This window comes from Chiloscyllium punctatum, chromosome 17 (assembly GCF_047496795.1).
Source record: "Chiloscyllium punctatum isolate Juve2018m chromosome 17, sChiPun1.3, whole genome shotgun sequence".
Classification (NCBI taxonomy): Eukaryota; Metazoa; Chordata; class Chondrichthyes; order Orectolobiformes; family Hemiscylliidae; genus Chiloscyllium; species Chiloscyllium punctatum.
In genome coordinates, this window is record NC_092755.1 from 95654671 (window position 1) to 95673596 (window position 18926).

At 40.5% G+C, this 18926-nt stretch overlaps 2 protein-coding genes across 2 annotated transcripts in view; both read left to right on the plus strand.

The window, feature by feature from the left end:
- The window catches only part of pxmp2 (peroxisomal membrane protein 2), a 46812-nt gene extending 36961 nt beyond the window's left edge, over positions 1–9851 (plus strand). Inside the window, exon 5 of the mRNA XM_072588002.1 lies at positions 6434–9851. Coding sequence (XP_072444103.1) covers positions 6434–6502 — 69 coding nt within the window. The 3' untranslated portion in view covers positions 6503–9851. The remainder of the gene's footprint in view (positions 1–6433) is intronic.
- A 3251-nt stretch (positions 9852–13102) lies between these two features.
- LOC140487661 (uncharacterized) overlaps positions 13103–18926 on the plus strand; it is a 183076-nt gene continuing 177252 nt past the window's right edge. The window contains exon 1 of the mRNA XM_072586944.1: positions 13103–13470. Coding sequence (XP_072443045.1) covers positions 13197–13470 — 274 coding nt within the window. The 5' untranslated portion in view covers positions 13103–13196. The remainder of the gene's footprint in view (positions 13471–18926) is intronic.

Consider the following 18926-nt stretch of genomic DNA (forward strand, 5'->3'; position numbering starts at 1 on the left):
CAATGAAGTTCCTTTCTGGTTGGGCTTCCTGAGCCACTATACTGGTGAAGAGGATGGGATAAAGTAGATCAGCGAATAAAAGTAATTCTTATTAGTGCTTGAGGGGCCTCAACTTTCAGCATCATAAAGAATTTAACCTACCCGCCAGCCCTGGTGTCAAAATCTTTTGACAATCCACTAGATAGAGTAGTGGAGCACTATGACTCCAAACCATGGGTTTAACACAGCAAGTAGACTTCCTAGGGAATGAAGAGTGAATTCTTCACAAGACAGTGAAAATTGGCTGAACATTGTGAGTACGGGTCAGTATTCAGGAAATGTTAAGGGATTGCTTTGTTTGTGGAATCAATAATATTGTGATCAAAAGGAAGCTACTGATGCAACACTTGTCTATAGTCTAGATTACCTCGTTTATAGTTCCCTGGCTTGTCCTTACCACTTTTCTTAAACAGTTGCACCATGTTAGCCAATCTCCAGTCTTCTGGCACCTCACCTGTGACTATCGATGATATAAATATCTCAGTAAGAGGCTCAGCAATCACTTCTCTAGCTTCTCACAGAGTTCTATGGTACACCTGATCAGGTCCTGGGGATTTATCCACTTTTATGTGTTTCAAGATCTCCAGCACTTCCTCCTCTGTAATATGGACATTTTTCAAGATGTCACCATCTATTTTACCTTCATTCCATATCTTCTATGTCCTTTTCCACAGTAAATACTGATGCAAAATCCTTGTTTAGAATCGCCCCCCCCCCCCCCCCCCCATCCCCTGCGGCTCCACACAATGGCTTGAGGAATTGATCTTTGAGGGGCCCTATTCTCTCTCTCTAGTTACCTTTTTGTCCTTAATATATTTGTAAAACCCTTTGGATTCTCCTTAACTCTATTTGCCAAAGTTATCTCATGTACTCTTTTTGCCCTCCTGATTTCTCATATGTTTAAAATTGAACATGAACCAAACTTACCTCCAACTGAAGCTTGAGGAATCATCAGCAAATGTGTTACTATAAATATTCTCAAAGGATTGTACAAGTACACTTGCTTGCCTTTTGGGGTATCTTCAGTTTGTGCCATCTTTCAAAGGTAATGGAGAATATCCTTCAAGAGGTGCTCAGAATGGCAATCTATCTGGTGATGTTTTAATCTCAGAAGCTACTGCAAAGGCACATGTGGAGAGCTTAGAGGAGGCACTGGGGCATTTTTGTGAGGCTGACAACCAGCTCAAATGAGGGGAAAATAGTGTGTTCCAGATAAATGAGGTAAAGTACCTCGCGTACAGCATTGACATGGATGGGTTAAACCATGTTAAAGAGAAAATGAAAGCTACATAAAGGGGCTCCAATTCCAAGGAATACAATTGAGCTAATGTTTTGCCTAGGTCTCAAACATTTCTGTGACATCTCTCCAGTAATCCTGGGAGTTATTCTGAAGTAAAAGACTGGACTGGTTTCATACATGGTCAAAACTGGGGAGTAGATAGCAAAACAAAAAGCATCTTGACCACCTCTGGGGGACCACTCCACAGAGGCGATTGTTTTGATACTAGCACCAAATATGAGCCCCCTTCTTCGATGATCTTCATTGAAGAAATGTTCAGCGACTTATTGTATGCCCCCATCAGATTCTGAAAGTAACTGGATCATCTTCAGTTGCTTCATCATTGACCTTCCCTCCATCATAAGGTCAGAAGTTGGGATGTTCACTAATGATTGCACAATACTGAGCATCATTCACAACTCCTCAGATACCGAAGCAGTCCATGTACAAATGCAACAGGATCTGGACAATATCCAGGCTTGGGCTGACAAGTGACAAGTGACATTTGCACCACACAAATGCCAGGCTATGACCATCACCAAAAGTGACAAACTAACCACTGCCCCTTGACATTCAGTGGTGTTACCATCACTGGATCTCCAGTATCAATATCCTGGTAGTTATTGACCAGAAACTCAACAAGAACCACCACATAAACACAGTGGCTATAAGAGCAGGTCAGAAGCTAGAATAATACCATGAGTAATTCATATCCTGACTTCCGAAAGCCTGTCCATAAATCAGGAGTGTGATATAATAATCCGTAATAGTCTTGTGGGTGCATTTCCAACAACACTCAATCTTTGTGGGCGGCACGGTGGCACAGTGGTTAGCACTGCTGCCTCACAGCGCCAGAGACCCGGGTTCAATTCCCACCTCAGGCAACTGACTGTGTGGAATTTGCACTTTCTCCCCGTGTCTGCGTGGGTTTCCTCCGGGTGCTCCAGTTTCCTCCCACAGTCCAAAGGTGTGCAGGTCGGGTGAATTGGCCATGCTAAATTGCCCGTAGTGTTAGGTAAGGGGTAAATGTAGGGGTATGGGTGGGTTACGCTTCAGCGGGTTGGTGTGGACTTGTTGGGCCGAAGGGCCTGTTTCCACACTGTAGTGTAATCTAACACTCAATACTCAAGAAGCTTAACACCATCCAGGACAAAGCAGCCGGCTTGATTGGCACTACATCCACAAGCATCTGCTGTTCAGTAACAGCAGTGTGTACTATCTACAAGATACCCTGCAGAAGTTCACCAATGATCCTCAGACCACTTCCTCAGACCACAACCACTTCCATCTAGAAGGACAAGGGCAGCAGATAAATTGGAACACCACCACCTTCAGGTTCACCTCCAAGCCACTCACCATCCTGTGTTGGAAATAAATTTCCATTCCTTCACTGTTGCTGGGTCAAATTTCTGGATTTCCCTCCTGAATGGTGTTGTGGGTCAACCCACAGCAGTTGGACTGTAGAGATTCAAGAAAACAGGTCACCACTGCCTTCTCAAGGGTAACTAGGAATGGGCAATAAATGCTGGCCAGCCAGCGATGCCCACAAATGAAAAGAAAATGGAATGGGGCCAAAACAGCTATAATGCAGAAGTGAGCACTTTTGTGGCATAGTTGTAATGTCCCTGCTCTGGACCCTAGAGGCCTGGGTTAAAGTCCCACCTGCTTCAGAGGTGTGTAATGACATCTCTGAACAGGTCAATTAGACAAATAGGTTAATTTTTTTAAAATGCAGATCCAGAATAAAACAGACTCAATCCCAGAGTTTCCCCCTTATCTTTGGATGGTTTGCATTGCTCAGAATGGGCTTTGCTTGAAAATATCCAGTTAGGTACATCGGTGTTTAACTGGTGGTGATTAGCGAGTTTAAAAAAAACAAAAAAAGTAATGTTGATTTGGCAGTGGGAAGGTCGTTCGGTTGTGCATAATAGCACAAGAAAAAAAGAAATAATGCAGACTCAGAAATTAATGGTTAAAGAAAAAGAAGAAAACAATGCAGACCCAGAGGGGCTCTTGTGGTGCAGTGGGAGCATCCCTATCTCTGAATCAGGAGACCTGGGTTCAAGTCTCACTTGCAGAATAGAAGTCCCAGAGAAGTTTGCAAAATTGCCTAGCCACATCCCCACGATGGCTCAAATAAAGTTTATCTCTCTATTCCCACACTAGAAGTTCCTGGTTAGATCCCAAATGTTTTGCACTTGCTCAGCAGTTATGCCTCAGCAAAAGGTCTGTCCAGGTCATGGACAGAAATTTAGGACCCATATCTATTTTTGTAGAACTTCCATGAGGGTCAGTTGCTTGTGTCTTCTTGAAGTGTTACGACTTCAAGGATTTTGTTGTGAAATGGTACTGCCTGTAAGCCCTGAGTTATAAGTTTCAGATCTGTGATTCTATTCTCTGTGCATGAAATTCACAATTCCAATTGCTTTTTCAGTGGATATACTGAACTTTAGGGCATAGTCACTTGGAGGAAGCATTGATAGAAAGGTGCTTCATGACAGTTAGGCACATCCCAATGCAGAAGCCAATAATTTTAAACTTAGAGAGGGAACACAATTTGAGTCTGAGGAAGAAGTGGGTAAATATTATAGGAGTCTTTTGCTCTAGGATTAAATAGGATCTTTAATAAAATGTAATAGACACTAATGATATGCAGGTCAAGATTTCACTCTGCTGCGAGGTTGCCAGAGAATATCATCACGTATTACTCACGTAGTCTTACGTCACTTTTCAACAGTATTGTAAACTTTTGTATATACATATTCACATTAATCCTTTACACTACACCTCCCTCAATCTTTGATTTGACCCATACATTACGTTAGTATTTACATCTCTTCATCCTTTTCACAATGGGTCTGCTCAACCAGAAGGTGTTCAATGACACATAAGATGGGGGGAGAGATTCCTTTCATGTTAAGGATTCTATGACAATAAAATTTTTATATTTGTATACTGTTTTTAAACTGCTTCACCAGAACATTTTCCAACAGTATGACCTTGAGCGAAATGAAAAAAGTATTGGGTTAGATAACCAAGAGTTTGGTCAAAGGGGTAGATTTCAAAAAGAAACTTAAAGAAAGAAAATGTATAGACTGGTGGAGAGGTTTGAGGAGGAAATACCCAGGATTATACCTAAGGCAGCTGAAGGCACAGCCATGTGCATTAGTGCAATTGAACTTGTGTTCAAAAGTCCAGAATTAGTCGAATGCAGATATTTTGAAGACTTATTGGTCTAAAGGACATCACAGTGATATGGGGGAAGCAATGTCATGGAGGGATTTAAAAACATGAGAGGTTTAAAACTGAGATGTTGATTGACTGGAAACCAATACAAGCTACTCAGTACCTGGTTGTGAAAATAACTGGTTTTAGTGATGGCTAACCAGTCAGGAGCTCATCATGGGGTTGGACTGATTTAATTTGACTCTACCAAGGAGTGGAATGGAGTTGATAACCAGGGACTGGAGTTTGGAGTGGAATGGAAAACAATGATTTCAGTCCTGCGATGTTTAATTAGAGGCAGTTTCTGAACATCCAGTACTGGATGCCAAATATGCAAATCTGATAATTTAGCAATAATTTTAGAAATGTTGATGGGGTAGTGCTAGATGTTGCCACCATACATATGAAATTATTGATGTCTTAGAGTGATGTTACTAAGAGAGAGCGCGCAGATGCAAAATAAGAGGGGACAAAAATAATTTCTTGATGGGGGCGGAGATGATAGTTTTGAAATAAGAAGAAAGCCATTGCAAATGTTTTTTGTCTATAATTGAATGATAAGAATAGAACCAACCAGCTGGATGACAATGGAGAAGCATGGGAAGAGACTGGTGTGATCAATCATGTCAGTTGTTACAGTTGTCAGCTCAAGAAGGATGAGAAATGTTAGTTTACCTTTACTTTGCCATGTAGAGTTTTATTATAATTCTATCATCCCCATCCAGATATAGTACACACAGTGCACTGACCCATTACACAACCACCCCCCCCCCCCCCCCCCAACCCCTAATGGAATGTCCTGGACCACTAAAAACTCTGGGAAATTGGCCACAACTTTCAAAGGCTCCAGGACCCTGTGGTATTTCAAATACTTATAGTTCAACCTGATCCATTTTTTGTCTTCTGTCATAATGTGCCTTACTCTCTGGATTCTATTTAGTTTGCTTGCAGAGAACTAGAGGGTTCTTATACTTATTGAATATAGTACATTAACAATCTATTCCAGAAGGTGCCAAATCTGTTGAAAGAAATGCTTCCTGATATTTAATTCTGATTCTTTGTCCGTTGTCATCTTGTCCTATATGGAAAAACAGGATTTTAATTGAATGTTTACAAATTGGTTAAGTCAATACCAGACCATGGGGCTTCTTGCTCAGTAGAGAGGAATGACTAGTGGTGGTTTAATCTGATGGTTTACCAAGCCTCAGATGAGGGGAGAGATGGAGAAGGAGAGTCCCTCTTATTTATAAGTAAAGAGATTAGAATTTATTGATTAAGATGTAAGTTTTAATTTAATTTCCAAACATTTTATCACATTGTTTATGCACCTTAATGATGAATAATTGAACTTCATAATCCCAAATTTGTCCGTAATCTTCAGCATCTTTCATGTTATGCACTTGTCTAGAGTTAACATGCAAAACCAAATAACTACATTTACCAGGCTTGGTCCCTAACCTGTATAGCACTCTGTAACCTATTGATTTAGCCTAAATTACCCAAAATGGATTAATCTCCTGGAATCTTTCTTGACTTACTTTGGGAATTGGGGAATATTTTTCCTAAGGTGATTAAATGAGTTGGAATCTGAAAAGCCTTTTGAATTTCTCTCCCCTGCCCACAACTACTCAGGTGAGAAGTTCTGCTTTCACCAGTTGTCTCTTCTGACAAACCAATAGGAAACCAATTGATTTTTTTTGCTTCTTGAGTGAATTATATACAAAACCCATTAAGGCAAAGCTTTCAACCCACAATGACATGGGAATAATGCTAGGCCCGTCATGGTATTAATCTGTTTCTAATTTAAATACTAATGACTAGACGATGAATATTGTGACTGTTGCAATGAAATTTCCTGTTAATGTTTGGATTATTTTGTTTTTTTTACAGTTCCGTGTGCTATTTGCTAATCTTGTGGCTCTTTTCTGGTATGCCTACCTGGCTTCAATCAAGAGATGATGTTATAATATTAACCTTGACCAGAACTTTCTGAGAATGATTTCTTCCATTCTTTTATATTAAAAAAAAGACTTTGGAACGATAAATACAATGAATGAACTTTGGCCAAATCCTAAATCTAACATAATTTTCAGTGTTTTCACAAAATATCTAATGGGTAGCTTTTATGTTTGGAGAAGGAACTGTGAAATGTGTCGTGACAATAACAAGATGTAGAACAAGCCAGCCTGCAGAATTTACAAAACAGCTTATATTTAGTGACTTTTAATGATTTTACATTTATTAATTGTATAATTTATTTTGGACATTGCATGTGATAAGTACAGATGATCCTAGACTGCTGCTCAAATGATTCTGTATCTTACAAGGATTCAGTTTCAGATGTAAACTGCCAGACCAAAGCAAGATGGCCACCTGAAGTCAAAGTTTTGTTCCATCCTAACAGTTTTCACTGACGGTAATGAATATTGTAATCTTACTAAATGTGCTCAGGAATTTTGTAAGTGTTTCCAAATATATTAATCAATTACTTGCTCTGAGGTAGTTTAATTTCAAACATTTGATAGATTCCATAATCAAAGTATGACATTTTTTGGCAAAGTGCAAGCTGTGTTCAGTTTTTGGAGGAACTCAAGCCATGAGGTCCAGAGTGATTTCTTACTATATTTTTTTCCAAATAAACTGTTGTGCAAAAGGGTCACCGGAGCTGATTAGTTAACTCTGCTTTCTCTCTGCAGATTCTGCCAAACCTGCTGAATTTTCCCAACAATTTCTGATTTCTAGCAAGTGTAGTTCTTAGTTTTTTTTTTAATGCCTCATTAACTACTTACTCCACCACTGTGATGTACCTCAATCTCATTCTGGTCACATTTTGCCATGTGCTTTTTCCAGAACAACTCCCCACTTGGTGGATATCTGCTGAAAGGCTGATATTCCTCCCATGTCCATGTCATCTTTGAAAGGCCACCGTGCACCTGGTCAAGCATTGGCAGTCAGGTGTTTCCCTCAACCATGAACATGATGGCACAGCTGCCACAAAGACATGCTTTTCATTGCACACGACTGACACTGCCTTGCAGGTACCACCCTATTCTCTCACCCCAGTTACCATTTAACCATTATGCCATACAGTTTACCTGTTCTTAGCACATCCTGTCAAAACATGGTCTCTTAGTCACTGTTACTCTTTATCTGGTGACACCCACGTTGTCATATTCCACTAGGCGATCATCACAACTCCTGCAAGCAAATGCCAATTCCAAATATGACCTTTTATTGATAGCCAGCAACTGAACAATCCAGAATTGCAGCCTGATCCAAACTATGAGCTGTGTACCAATCCTTGTGTGCAAAATAACTTTGTTACAGCCTTTCAAAACTAACTCCATCTCCATTAATGACGACCGACTTGACACTGACATTTTTTACAAACCCACCGACTCCCACAGCTACCTGGATTACACCTCTTCCCACCCTACCTCTTGCAAAAATGCCATCCCGTATTCCCAATTCCTCCGCCTCTGCCGTATCTGCTCCCAGGAGGATCAGTTCCACCACAGAACACACCAGATGGCCTCCTTCTTTAGAGACCGCAATTTCCCTTCCCACGTGGTTAAAGATGCCCTCCAACGCATCTCGTCCACATCTCCGCCGTCAGACCCCACCCCTCCAACCGTAACAAGGACAGAACGCCCCTGGTGCTCACCTTCCACCCTACCAACCTTGGCATAAACCAAATCATCTGACATTTCTGCCACCTCCAAACGGACTCAACCACCAGGGATATATTTCCCTCCCCACCCCTTTCCGCCTTCCGCAAAGACCGTTCCCTCCGTGACTAACTGATCAGGTCCACGCCCCCCTACAACCCACCCTCCCATCCTGGTACTTTCCCCTGTCACCGCAGGAACTGTAAAACCTGCACCCACACCTCCTCCCTCACCTCTATCCAAGGCCCTAAAGGAGCCTTCCACATCCATCAAAGTTTTACATGCACATTCACTAATATCATTTATTGTATCCATTGCTCCCGATGCGGTCTCCTCTACATTGGGGAGACTGGGCGCCTTCTAGCGGAGCGCTTTAGGGAACATCTCCGGGACACCTGCACCAATCAACCACACCACCCCTTGGCCCAACATTTCAACTCCCCCTCCCACTCTGCCGAGGACATGGAGGTCCTGGGCCTCCTTCAACGCCGCTCCCTCACCACCAGACGCCTGGAGGAAGAACGCCTCATCTTCTGTCTCGGAACACTTCAACCCCAGGGCATCAATGTGGTCTTCAACAGTTTCCTCATTTCTCCTTCCCCCACCTCACCCTAGTTCCAAACTTCCAGCTCAGCACTGTCCCCATGACTTGTCCGGACTTGTCCTACCTGCCTATCTTCTTTTCCACCTATCCACTCCACCCTCTCTTCCCTGACCTATCACCTTCATCCCCTCCCCCACTCACCCATTGTACTCTATGCTACTTTCTCCCCACCCCCACCCTCCTCTAGCTTATCTCTCCACGCTTCAGGCTCACTGCCTTTATTCCTGATGAAGGGCTTTTGCCCGAAACGTCGATTTCGCTGCTCCTTGGATGCTGCCTGAACTGCTGTGCTCTTCCAGCACCACTCATCCAGAATTTCAAAATTATTTGTCAGTGCATCCTGCAATAAGAATCTGTGTTCCTAAGCATCCTGCAAGTGAATTGGAGATGTGCCATGGTGATCGTGGGGGTGTTGGCAAATGGCAGGTGCCACTGTCTTTTGATAAGGGCTGTGTGGCTGGTGTCCATGGATTGTGCCCTGAGATGCTATTTAGTGCTGAGTAATAAGACTCCTTGCAGCCAATGGTGAGCTGAAGTTACTAGGTACCAGCTGTGATTTCCAAATTGAGATTTTGTTATGCCCAATTTGTTTGTTTGGTAAGATAGGAAACTGTGCATACAAGCTATGATTCCCTATAATTGGCAACTTGCAGCATAGCAAATGCATAAAAGATTTAGCTATTTGCTCCTAATGTCAAGATTGGCCTGTCACAAATCTCACCATTAGCCATGTTGCTTAGACCTCTAAAAAATTCCACCCTGTATGTCTAAAACAAAAGTGCTATGCTATAATTTGATTTATCATGTAGTACTGTTGCATATCATGGTATGTTGTAAAGAAATAGCCTACAATATATGTATACATTACAACACTGTATGAAATACCTGAATCATTGTCTTTTATTATGGATAAAGTAAATTTTTCCTGGAAAAATATTGTACGTGAGGCTTCAGTGACACTTGTGATAATGGTAAAGGATTTTTTAAAAGAAAGTACAATCACAAATTAATAAAATTAATTAAATTTCTACAGCCATTGATTTTTGAGAATCTGTATTTCATAAGGGTCGGTTTCAATACTGTACATCTCTATGACTATGACTATAATTTCTCTGTTGTGCTGAGCAACATTAAATGCAGTCAAAGTTATCGTGGTTGTGGGTATGTTTGCTGAGCTGGGAAGTTGAATTGCAGACATTTTGTCCTCTGTCTTGATGGCATCTTCAGTGCTTTGGAGCCTCCTGTGAAGCGCTGCTGTACTGTATCTTCTGGAATTTATTTGGTTCAATTTCTGCTGCTTCTGGTTGCCAGCTCCGGTTGTTTGTTGAAGTGGCTGATATTATTGGGTCCAGGTCAATGTGCTTATTGATAGTCTGTGATAGTACGTGCCATACTTCCAGGAATTCTCTGACTGTCCTCTGTTTAGCTTGTCCAATGATCATTGTGTAGTCCCAGTCGAATTTGTGGTCCATGTCAGCTGTGTGTATGGCATACAAGGGACAGTTGGTCGTGGCCTATAGTGACTAGTTGGTGTTCATGGATTGGATTGTTAGTTGTCTGCATGTTTGCCCTATATAGTGTTTCATGCAGTCTTTGCATGGAATATTGTAATTACACTAGTCTTGCACATGATGGTTATCAGGTCTGTTGTCTGAGCGTGGCTGTCAGTTTATGGGCTGTCATGAATCCCAGTGGTCAGAGAAGTCTGGCTGTCAGTTCCGAGATTTTTTTCATGAAGATAGCGTGGCTAGTGTGTTAGGTCATGGCATGTCCTCATCACATTGTTTGTTAGGCATCTGCGGCTGAAGTTGTGAGAATATCCATTCTTGGTGAAGAATCTGTAGAGGTGTTCTTCTTCCCTTTGTAGGTTGGGAGTGCTGCAGTGAGTTGTAACTCTTTTGAATAGGGTCCTAATTCAGCTTCTCGTATGTGTTTGGGTGGTTGCTGTTGTAATTCGTGACCTGGTCAGTGTGTATGGCTTTCCTGTACACTTCTGTGGTATAGTCACTGCTCTGTGTTCTGAGTACCATCACACCCAGGAATGGGAGTTGATGATTGGTTTCCTCCTCTCTTGTAAATATGGTCCCTGTGAGTATAATGTTCCTTCAATTCACAAATCTCTAGCTAGAGAGACAATAACCAACTTCCTGGACAGGCCACACGACGGGGAACCTATCAACAAGGACTGCATGCTCAAAGTATGTGTTTGATGACACACTTCACATTCAACAATCAAATATATGAACAGATCAATGGAACGCCTATGGGCTCATCCATCTCTGGGTTGAAGAACTAAATTTGTTCACTGTAAAGAATATTTTGATAACAACCCACATGATTGAGTGAAGTTGAGTGGATTAAAACATAATCATCAATCACTTTTTACTGATTCTCAGCATAACTTCATAAATAAAGAACAAGTTTTTTGTTGGTGGATCAGTTTACAAATGAATTTTCCTGTGACTTTAAGAAGGTGGAAACTGAATTTCTGTGATCGCCTGTGTGAAAAACTAAATTCATTGACACACTTGTACAGTATAAACTATGCTTTGTAAATTGCATGTTTATAAACAATGATATGGCAAAATTTCCTTGATCCTAGTGATTTTATCACCAACAATGGAAAGCTTTTTGTAGCTGAGGTTTAGAATTTCTGTATATGAATGTTAAAATGTTTAGAGAAAACCATCTGCTTCATATCAAGTGTATCAGAACTGAATTAATTAGCAACTGTAGTAACTGCCAGTTTTATCTACATTTGACTTCAAGCACACTCAATCTCTGTGCTTGCTCACAATGATGTCTCTGGGGTGTCTTTGGATATTGTAACATGTTGCCTTCATGTGGAATTATTATAGAAAATAATTAGAAATCCTTTACTTTGAATACAAACAGGTTCAAAGTGTAGGAAATGGCTGCAATAAATGTTTGATTAAGACTTTATTTTTAGTGACTTGATTTAATATTTTACATGTTCTATATATGAAATATGGATACAGTATCTTCTGATACTCACATATGTTGGGCAATGCTGCATGGACTATCCTCAGAGCAAATTGAAGAGTTTCCTTCTTGATCTTTTGAGAGTTCAATTCTTAAGAGTTCACCGCATTGGTCAAATATTGAAGCAGAGCCAACTGTTTCTGCCTTTGTGTAACATGCTGGCACCAACTGCTGATATTTTGTGTTTTGGTTCGATTTGTTTGTTGTGGACTTACTGCTAGCCGAATCATAGAAATTAGTATAGAGTCAAATCCTCAGATTTTGGCAGGCACACGTCCCGTTCCTCTTCATTTAAAACATTTACAGAGGAAATCTTATAATTTAAAGAGCTTACAACCATCTATCTGGCCGGTGAGGTGCCTACATCATCTACACTACTTAACCATCTTCAAGTTCTACAAACCAGTTGACTGGACAACGTCATTCCTGTATTGAGGAGTGAACAAAGTTAAAAATCACACAACACCAAGTTATAGTCCAACAGGTTTATTTGGAAGTACTAGCTTTTGGAGGGGTGCTGCCTCAAGTAATGTGGAGCAGGATCATAAGAGAATTTATAGCAAAAGGTCTAGGTGTCATGCAACTGAAACGACATATTGAACAAACCTAGATTGCTGTTAAATCTAATCTTTTAGAATAGGTTGCAGGTTTTTGTTCATTTCGGAGTGAAGATAGTAGGTTTACCTGCGAAATCTCAAATCAGCATAACCACCGATCACGAATCCGAGATTCTACCAGAAGCCTTGTAAATTGTATTATAATTGGCAAAAGGAACAACGCCCCCTTCATATTTGACCTTACATTGTAATGTGGTACCATACAATCCACCAAATTTTAAATAATCAATGGGCCCAGAGTTTTGAATTCCTAAAGTAGTATCGCTCTCCGTAGTCTGTCAGGATGATGCATTGGTCTCCAGATCGGAAGAAAAAATCCAAAGAACTTTGTATGTGATACTCCACATCATTGGCATTGACAGAGTTGGAAGAAGGAACAGTCGAAAAGGGGGTTGCAAAAGGTAAACATTTGCTGTAACTGTTTTATTGCTATGTATTTCCATATATAAAATATTTGAAGTGTGATAAATTCCTCTCCCCTTCCTCTTTGCAATTTTGTACTAGCCCGTCTTGAACGCGCAGTTTAAATTTAAATAACAGCATCAGCGCGCGCCAGGATTTGACGGTTGGTGCCGCGTGCCGGAGCGCATGCTCCATTGCGGCTGGCCGGCTGCTTCTGTTCACACTTTGACGGCGCCGCTTCTGCTCGAGGGCGGTTTCCGCGAACAAAACGGGCAGCCTTCGAAAAGGAAGGGGCTACCTGATAAGCGAAATATCGGCCCATTTTTTATTGCTGTATATTATTTTTACCATAAACCAGGATGTTTGACGAAGACGACGACGATTCAAATATTTTTGAATTAACTGTTATGATGGTAGATGGAAATCAGATCATTGTCGATACAAAACCGACCGACACAATAGAAGATGTGAAAATAAATTTAATCGACGAGGTTAACAGGACCTCTTATGAGCCGTTCAATTTGGAGCCCAGTCAGTTGAAGCTCTTGCATGGTCACATACAGCTGGAGGACGACAGCACGGTTGCAGAGTGTGGACTTGGAATAGAATCCATCATTGTTACGGATAGTAAATGTATGTGTCATTTTGTTTACTTACCTTCAGATGGTGTATTCCTCATTTTTGGAAAGGGTGGAATATGGGAATTGTTGACATCAAAAAACCAAGATGCACAAGACAAAACATGTATTAAGCCAAGAGTAAGACGGGGTGATAGTAGATGATAATATTTAGAAAAAAAAACAAGCGAAAACCATTAGAACCCAAAGTTTAAGTTCAAAAGTCATGCTTCTGCAGAAATAGGAAGAAATAAGAAAATAATAGGCGAGCTTAATCTATGAGCCAAAGATAGAAATTTTTGGCAGACTTTTTTTCCCGAAAAAATTGCAACTTCTAACCATTAGGTGCAATTTGATGTGTTTATGGCTAAATAATAAATTATTTCGTAATGATTATGCTTTATTTCTATCTTCTAATACATAGTATAGATTGTGGATGTGTTGTGCATATATAAATGACCAGTTAATTTTAAACGAGGAAGTTAATTGTTATGTGTAAGCATCAATTGTTCTTTGCTGGGAATGTGCAGAAGACAGATAAATTGTCTCCAAGTCGGAAACAGTTGTAACTTCATTCTCTTTTAATGTGCTATGTTCAATAAATACTGAATTTTGGATATAATAACAAGTTATCACACTGGGCATGGCAAAACAAGTTATGTTTTAGATTAGTAGCAAAATAGGGCCATTTCAGAATTGGAAAATTTTAGTTTTAAAATATAACTGTTGGTATGACCAGACAATCACCTGTTGTATGCTTAGGGCTCCCAGGGCTGGGGCAGACTCTGATTGTCAGACACTCTGCCTAATCAAGAGATCTCGCATCAAGAAAATGAAGGCTCCTGGGAATCACCTCCAAGTCTTTCCATTGACTTCTTTGTCTTTGCCTCCCACCAGCCAACATCTCCTCACTTCGATCCCCATCCTGTCCTTACTCGTGTGTGATCCTGGGCCCTTTGTTGATCTTAGGTTCTGCTGAGTGCATTGCTGATAGTTACCATTGCTTCTCTGATGATGATGGCAACATGGATGACCCAGAAAATACTTGGTGTGCACGATTTCTCAGAAGTACTTGATCCTTGTTGCCTGCTGCTGGCCACTTAAATGACTCAAAGGGAATGAACTGGGGCTGTGAGCAGGTGGGCAAGAATCATGTCACTTGATTTAAGTGTATTTTGCTTTTCTCTTGGGTGCAAGAAAGACAAGTATGGCATCTAGTTGACTGAACCACACACTGAAAGCCATTACTTCAGATGTTTCGCTGTCAACACTTAGATGGCACTGCTTCAACTTGAGGGCAGCTTCTGTGAATACTATATTTTTAGGGACTGAGGAATGCCCTGATGCGTTGGAAAAGGGACGTAAAGAAGGAAATGTGGGAAACAGTGGACAAAGGGAAGAAAGAGAGAAGGTATGAAAGAAAGTAGGGTGTGAAGAAGTTCAGTGAGAATAGGACAGATGAAAAGTAAATGGGGAGGAGAGGAAGTAAAGGAAAAGGGGGTGTTGACAGGTAAATGGAAGAGAGGTAATGAAGCTATGTGCGAGTGGAAAAGGATATACTGTAAATAGTGAGAAGAGGAACAGGTAGGCAGATGGAATACACGCCAGGAGGTGGAGTGAGGTAGAAGAAGTAAAAGGGTAAGAGGGGAGAAAGGATAGAAGGCATAGAAGAGAAGGGAGAGTAAATGATGGGAAAGGTAATGAGAGGAAGAGGAGGGGAAAGGTAGTTAGGCAGCAAAAGGGAAGGGGAGAGAAAATAATCAGAGTAGGTAGGGCAAGAGGGGGAAGGAGTCATTTGAAGAGGAGTAAAGAGATTAAGTAAGATAGTGGATGAGATTGAGGGGAGATGTGCAGGCAAAGTTTTCACACAAAGGGTGGTGAGTGGATACCAGAGGGTGTGATAGACAGAATGGCAGTATTAATGAAACACTTGGACAAATACATGAATAGGAAGGGAGTAGAGGGATACTATGTTGTAAGTGAAGACAGTTTTAGTATAGAAGGACAAAATGTGCCCATGCAAGTTTGGAGGGCTGAATGGCCTGTTCCTATGAAATATTGTTGTTTTTTATTTGTTAAATAGAAGAAAGCAGCAGGAACCTGGGGAAGAAGAGGAGTGAGAAAGGCCAGAAAAAGATGAGTAGGTGTGGGAGGGAGGGGAAGGAGAGCAGAAAGGGTGTGTATTCTCTAAGTTTAGGACAAACAGTGGTAAAATCATTCACATGCATAGAAATATTTTTAAAGGTCTTGTTAGTACATTTTGAAAGGACATTCCCTTGGTTGGCTAGTGGAGAGCCAGAGATTTTAATCTCAGGATCAAGAGTCAGACATTTAGAACTGAAATGGGAAATTAATACCATTTTTTGTGCTGTAGCCATTCTATTATTGTTGCATATTTTACCGCTATCAACCCGTCTTTTCATATTCTACTCCTCTGTCCTCCCTACTCTTCTCCAACCCTCCTCTTATTTCTCTCACTACTAGTCTTGTTTTCCACCACCACTTCGTAACTCTTTTGATCCCTTCCGTACGCCCTCTTCTCAGAAAATCATACAGCACAGAAAAGGCCCATCGAGTCTATACTAACAGTAACTACCAGTAAAGACAGACTCATATTATTTCTCTTCATGCACGATTACAATATATGTACATAAATTGGAAGTATACGGTAAATCCTCTTTCCGTGAGTTGACGAAACATGAATTCACCTATCTGTGCAAAGAAATAAGTAACAACGTTCAACATCTGCGGGTAAAAAAATCACGTGTCTGCAATGTTAACTTATTTTTAAATGAGCTCCGCATTTGCGAATTTTATCATTCGCAAGTTTTTTCAGGAACGGAACCCTTGAGGATTCAGAGGAATGATTGCATTTGGAAATTATAGATTGGAAGCCAAATGTACAAAAAGGAAACATTAAACTGAATAAAATTTTTCAATTACATACAGTATTACTATCAGTATATTATTTAACCTTTCGTTTCCAATATTTATTTAATTCATTCTGGTTAGTTTTTTCATATTGGCTTTCTTGCCTTTGTGCTTACGGAGACAACAAGTTGAAGATTTTCGTCTTGTTCTCGTCAGAATTAGGATGTTTGATAGAGCATGAGAACAGGGTGCTGATTGGATGGGGATATAACAACAGTTAATTGAGAGGACTCTGGTGCTGCAGTGGTCAAGTCCCAGACACTAAATCGAGTTCCCTGCTCAAGTTCTACCTATTCTAGAAATATGAAATAATATTCTGAACAGATTGATTGGAAAATAACTATAACAGCAGTTAACTGTTCATGCCAGGAGGATTCAATTTAGCATTGTCGCACTTTCAGATCTGCCAAGTCAGTTTAAAATAAAGTGCTTAAAAAATGATCAAACTGTTACTATGTAACTTGTCAGTTTTTTAAGCTTCTAAAAATCCTCATTTTCATAGAGATATAACATAAATTTCAGCCAAAATAATTCTTTAATCCAAGAAGCTTAAAGCCAAGCACATGGCTGTTGTTAAATTTCCATTGCTTTTGGGGTCACAATTTTTAAATTGCAATGATCATACAGGCTTGGATTTTGCAAACTGTGGTGAAGCAATGGTGCTCACTACTATCTTGAAAGAAGCCACCAACAAAGTGTGGTTGCCAGTTTGGATGTGCTGGCTAATTGAGGATTTCAAGGTATGCAACAACAATAATGTAAGAAAGCAGTAAATAAGTAAGCACAATGAAGTATCCTAGATAGCAAGCCAGACATTTAAAAGCACTCCATCCCTCACTTTAAATTTTCAGATAGTGAAATAAATTATTATGATTTTATTTAAGAAGTTAAATTATTGATAGAAACCAAAATGATAAGATTCGAAATATTTAAAAAAATTTTTATGACAGTTAAGAAATTTGACATTTCACAACCTAAATATGAGATGATCATTTTCGCACCAGTGAGAATGTGAAGCAATAATTGTGAGTTTATTCCACTGTTTAAACTCCCAGCTCAACCTCATTCAATAAAATTTAAACTTGATTTTTTTTTACAATGAGATTAGCAGTGTAAGATTGGAAGTTCTTCTCAATTCATAGATTTTTCCTTTGTTTAGAGTCTTGGAGTGGGTAGGAAGCTTAACAATACCTCCCTCTGGAGAAGCGTAGAATTGTTGACAGCATTTTCTGGGTTTCCATATTTTTCTCTGTGAAAGTGAGGACTGCAGATGCTGAAGATCAGAGTCAAAAAGTGAGGTGCTAGAAATGCACAGCTGGTCAGGCAGCATCCAAGGAACAGGAGAGTCGACATTTAAAGCATTGGTTCTTCATCAGGAATGTGGGGTGGGGGCTATAAGGGGGCTGAGAGATAAATGGGAGTGGGCTGGGGCTGGCGGTAAGGTAGCTGGAAGTGTGATAGGTAGATGAAGGTGGGGGGAAATGGTGATAGGTCAGAGTGGAGGATGGAGCAGAGGTGGAAAGGAAGATGGACAGGCAGAGCAATTCAAGAGGGCAGTGCCGAGTTGGAGGGTTGGATCTGGGATAAGGTGGAGGTAGGGGCGGTCAGGAAACTGGTGAAATCGACATTGATGTCGTGTGGTTGGAGGGTCCCAAGGTGGAAGATGGAGTGTTCTTCCTTGAGTGGCTAGAATTTGGCGGTAGAGGAAGCCCAGAATTTGCATGTCCTTGGCGGTGCGGGAGGGGAAGTTGAAGTGCTTGGCCATAGGGTAGTGGGGTTGATTGATGTGTGTGTCCCAGAGATGTTCTCTGAAACGTTCCACAAGTTGTGTTCCATTTCCCCAGTGTAGAGGAGACCACATTTGAGAGTAATGGACACAGGAGATGAGGTGTTTGGAAGTGCAGGAAAATCTCTACTGGATGTGGGAGGATCCTTTGTGGCCTTGGATTGAATTGAGGGGGGAGGTGTGGGCACAGGATTTGCATCGTTTGTCTTTCAGTCCCCTTGGGCTCCCTCCACGTTCCTAATGAAGAGTTTATGGTTAAAACGTCGACTCACCTGCTCCTCAGATCCTACCTCACCGGCTGTATTTTTCCAGCACCATAATTTTTGATTTCCATATTTGTCTACCAATGTGGAGATTCTAGAAATTGTTGTAAAATTCGGATTACTTATTTTGAATAACTATGTTCAGATTAACAACTCCAGGTACCTTAATTAAATGAATAATTTGAACATTATTTATTTTTATTTGTCATAAGATATTGATCATTTGTTATGGATTGATTAAATCAAAAATGCTAATTTTATTGAATAACGCAAAGTGAGCTACAGATTATTCACACAATTTATATTTTTTTATAACAGTTATGCCTCACGAAGGTAGTATGCTATAAATCAAGCTCTGCTATTTCTGGAGTTGTCACAAAGATGAAAGATTTTATGCTAAGTTCCCCAGTTTACCTGTCTTTTAGATCCAAGGTGTCAGAAAGCTCAAATACGTTTCCTGTACTTAATAAGAATTTCTGTTGATGACAAGAA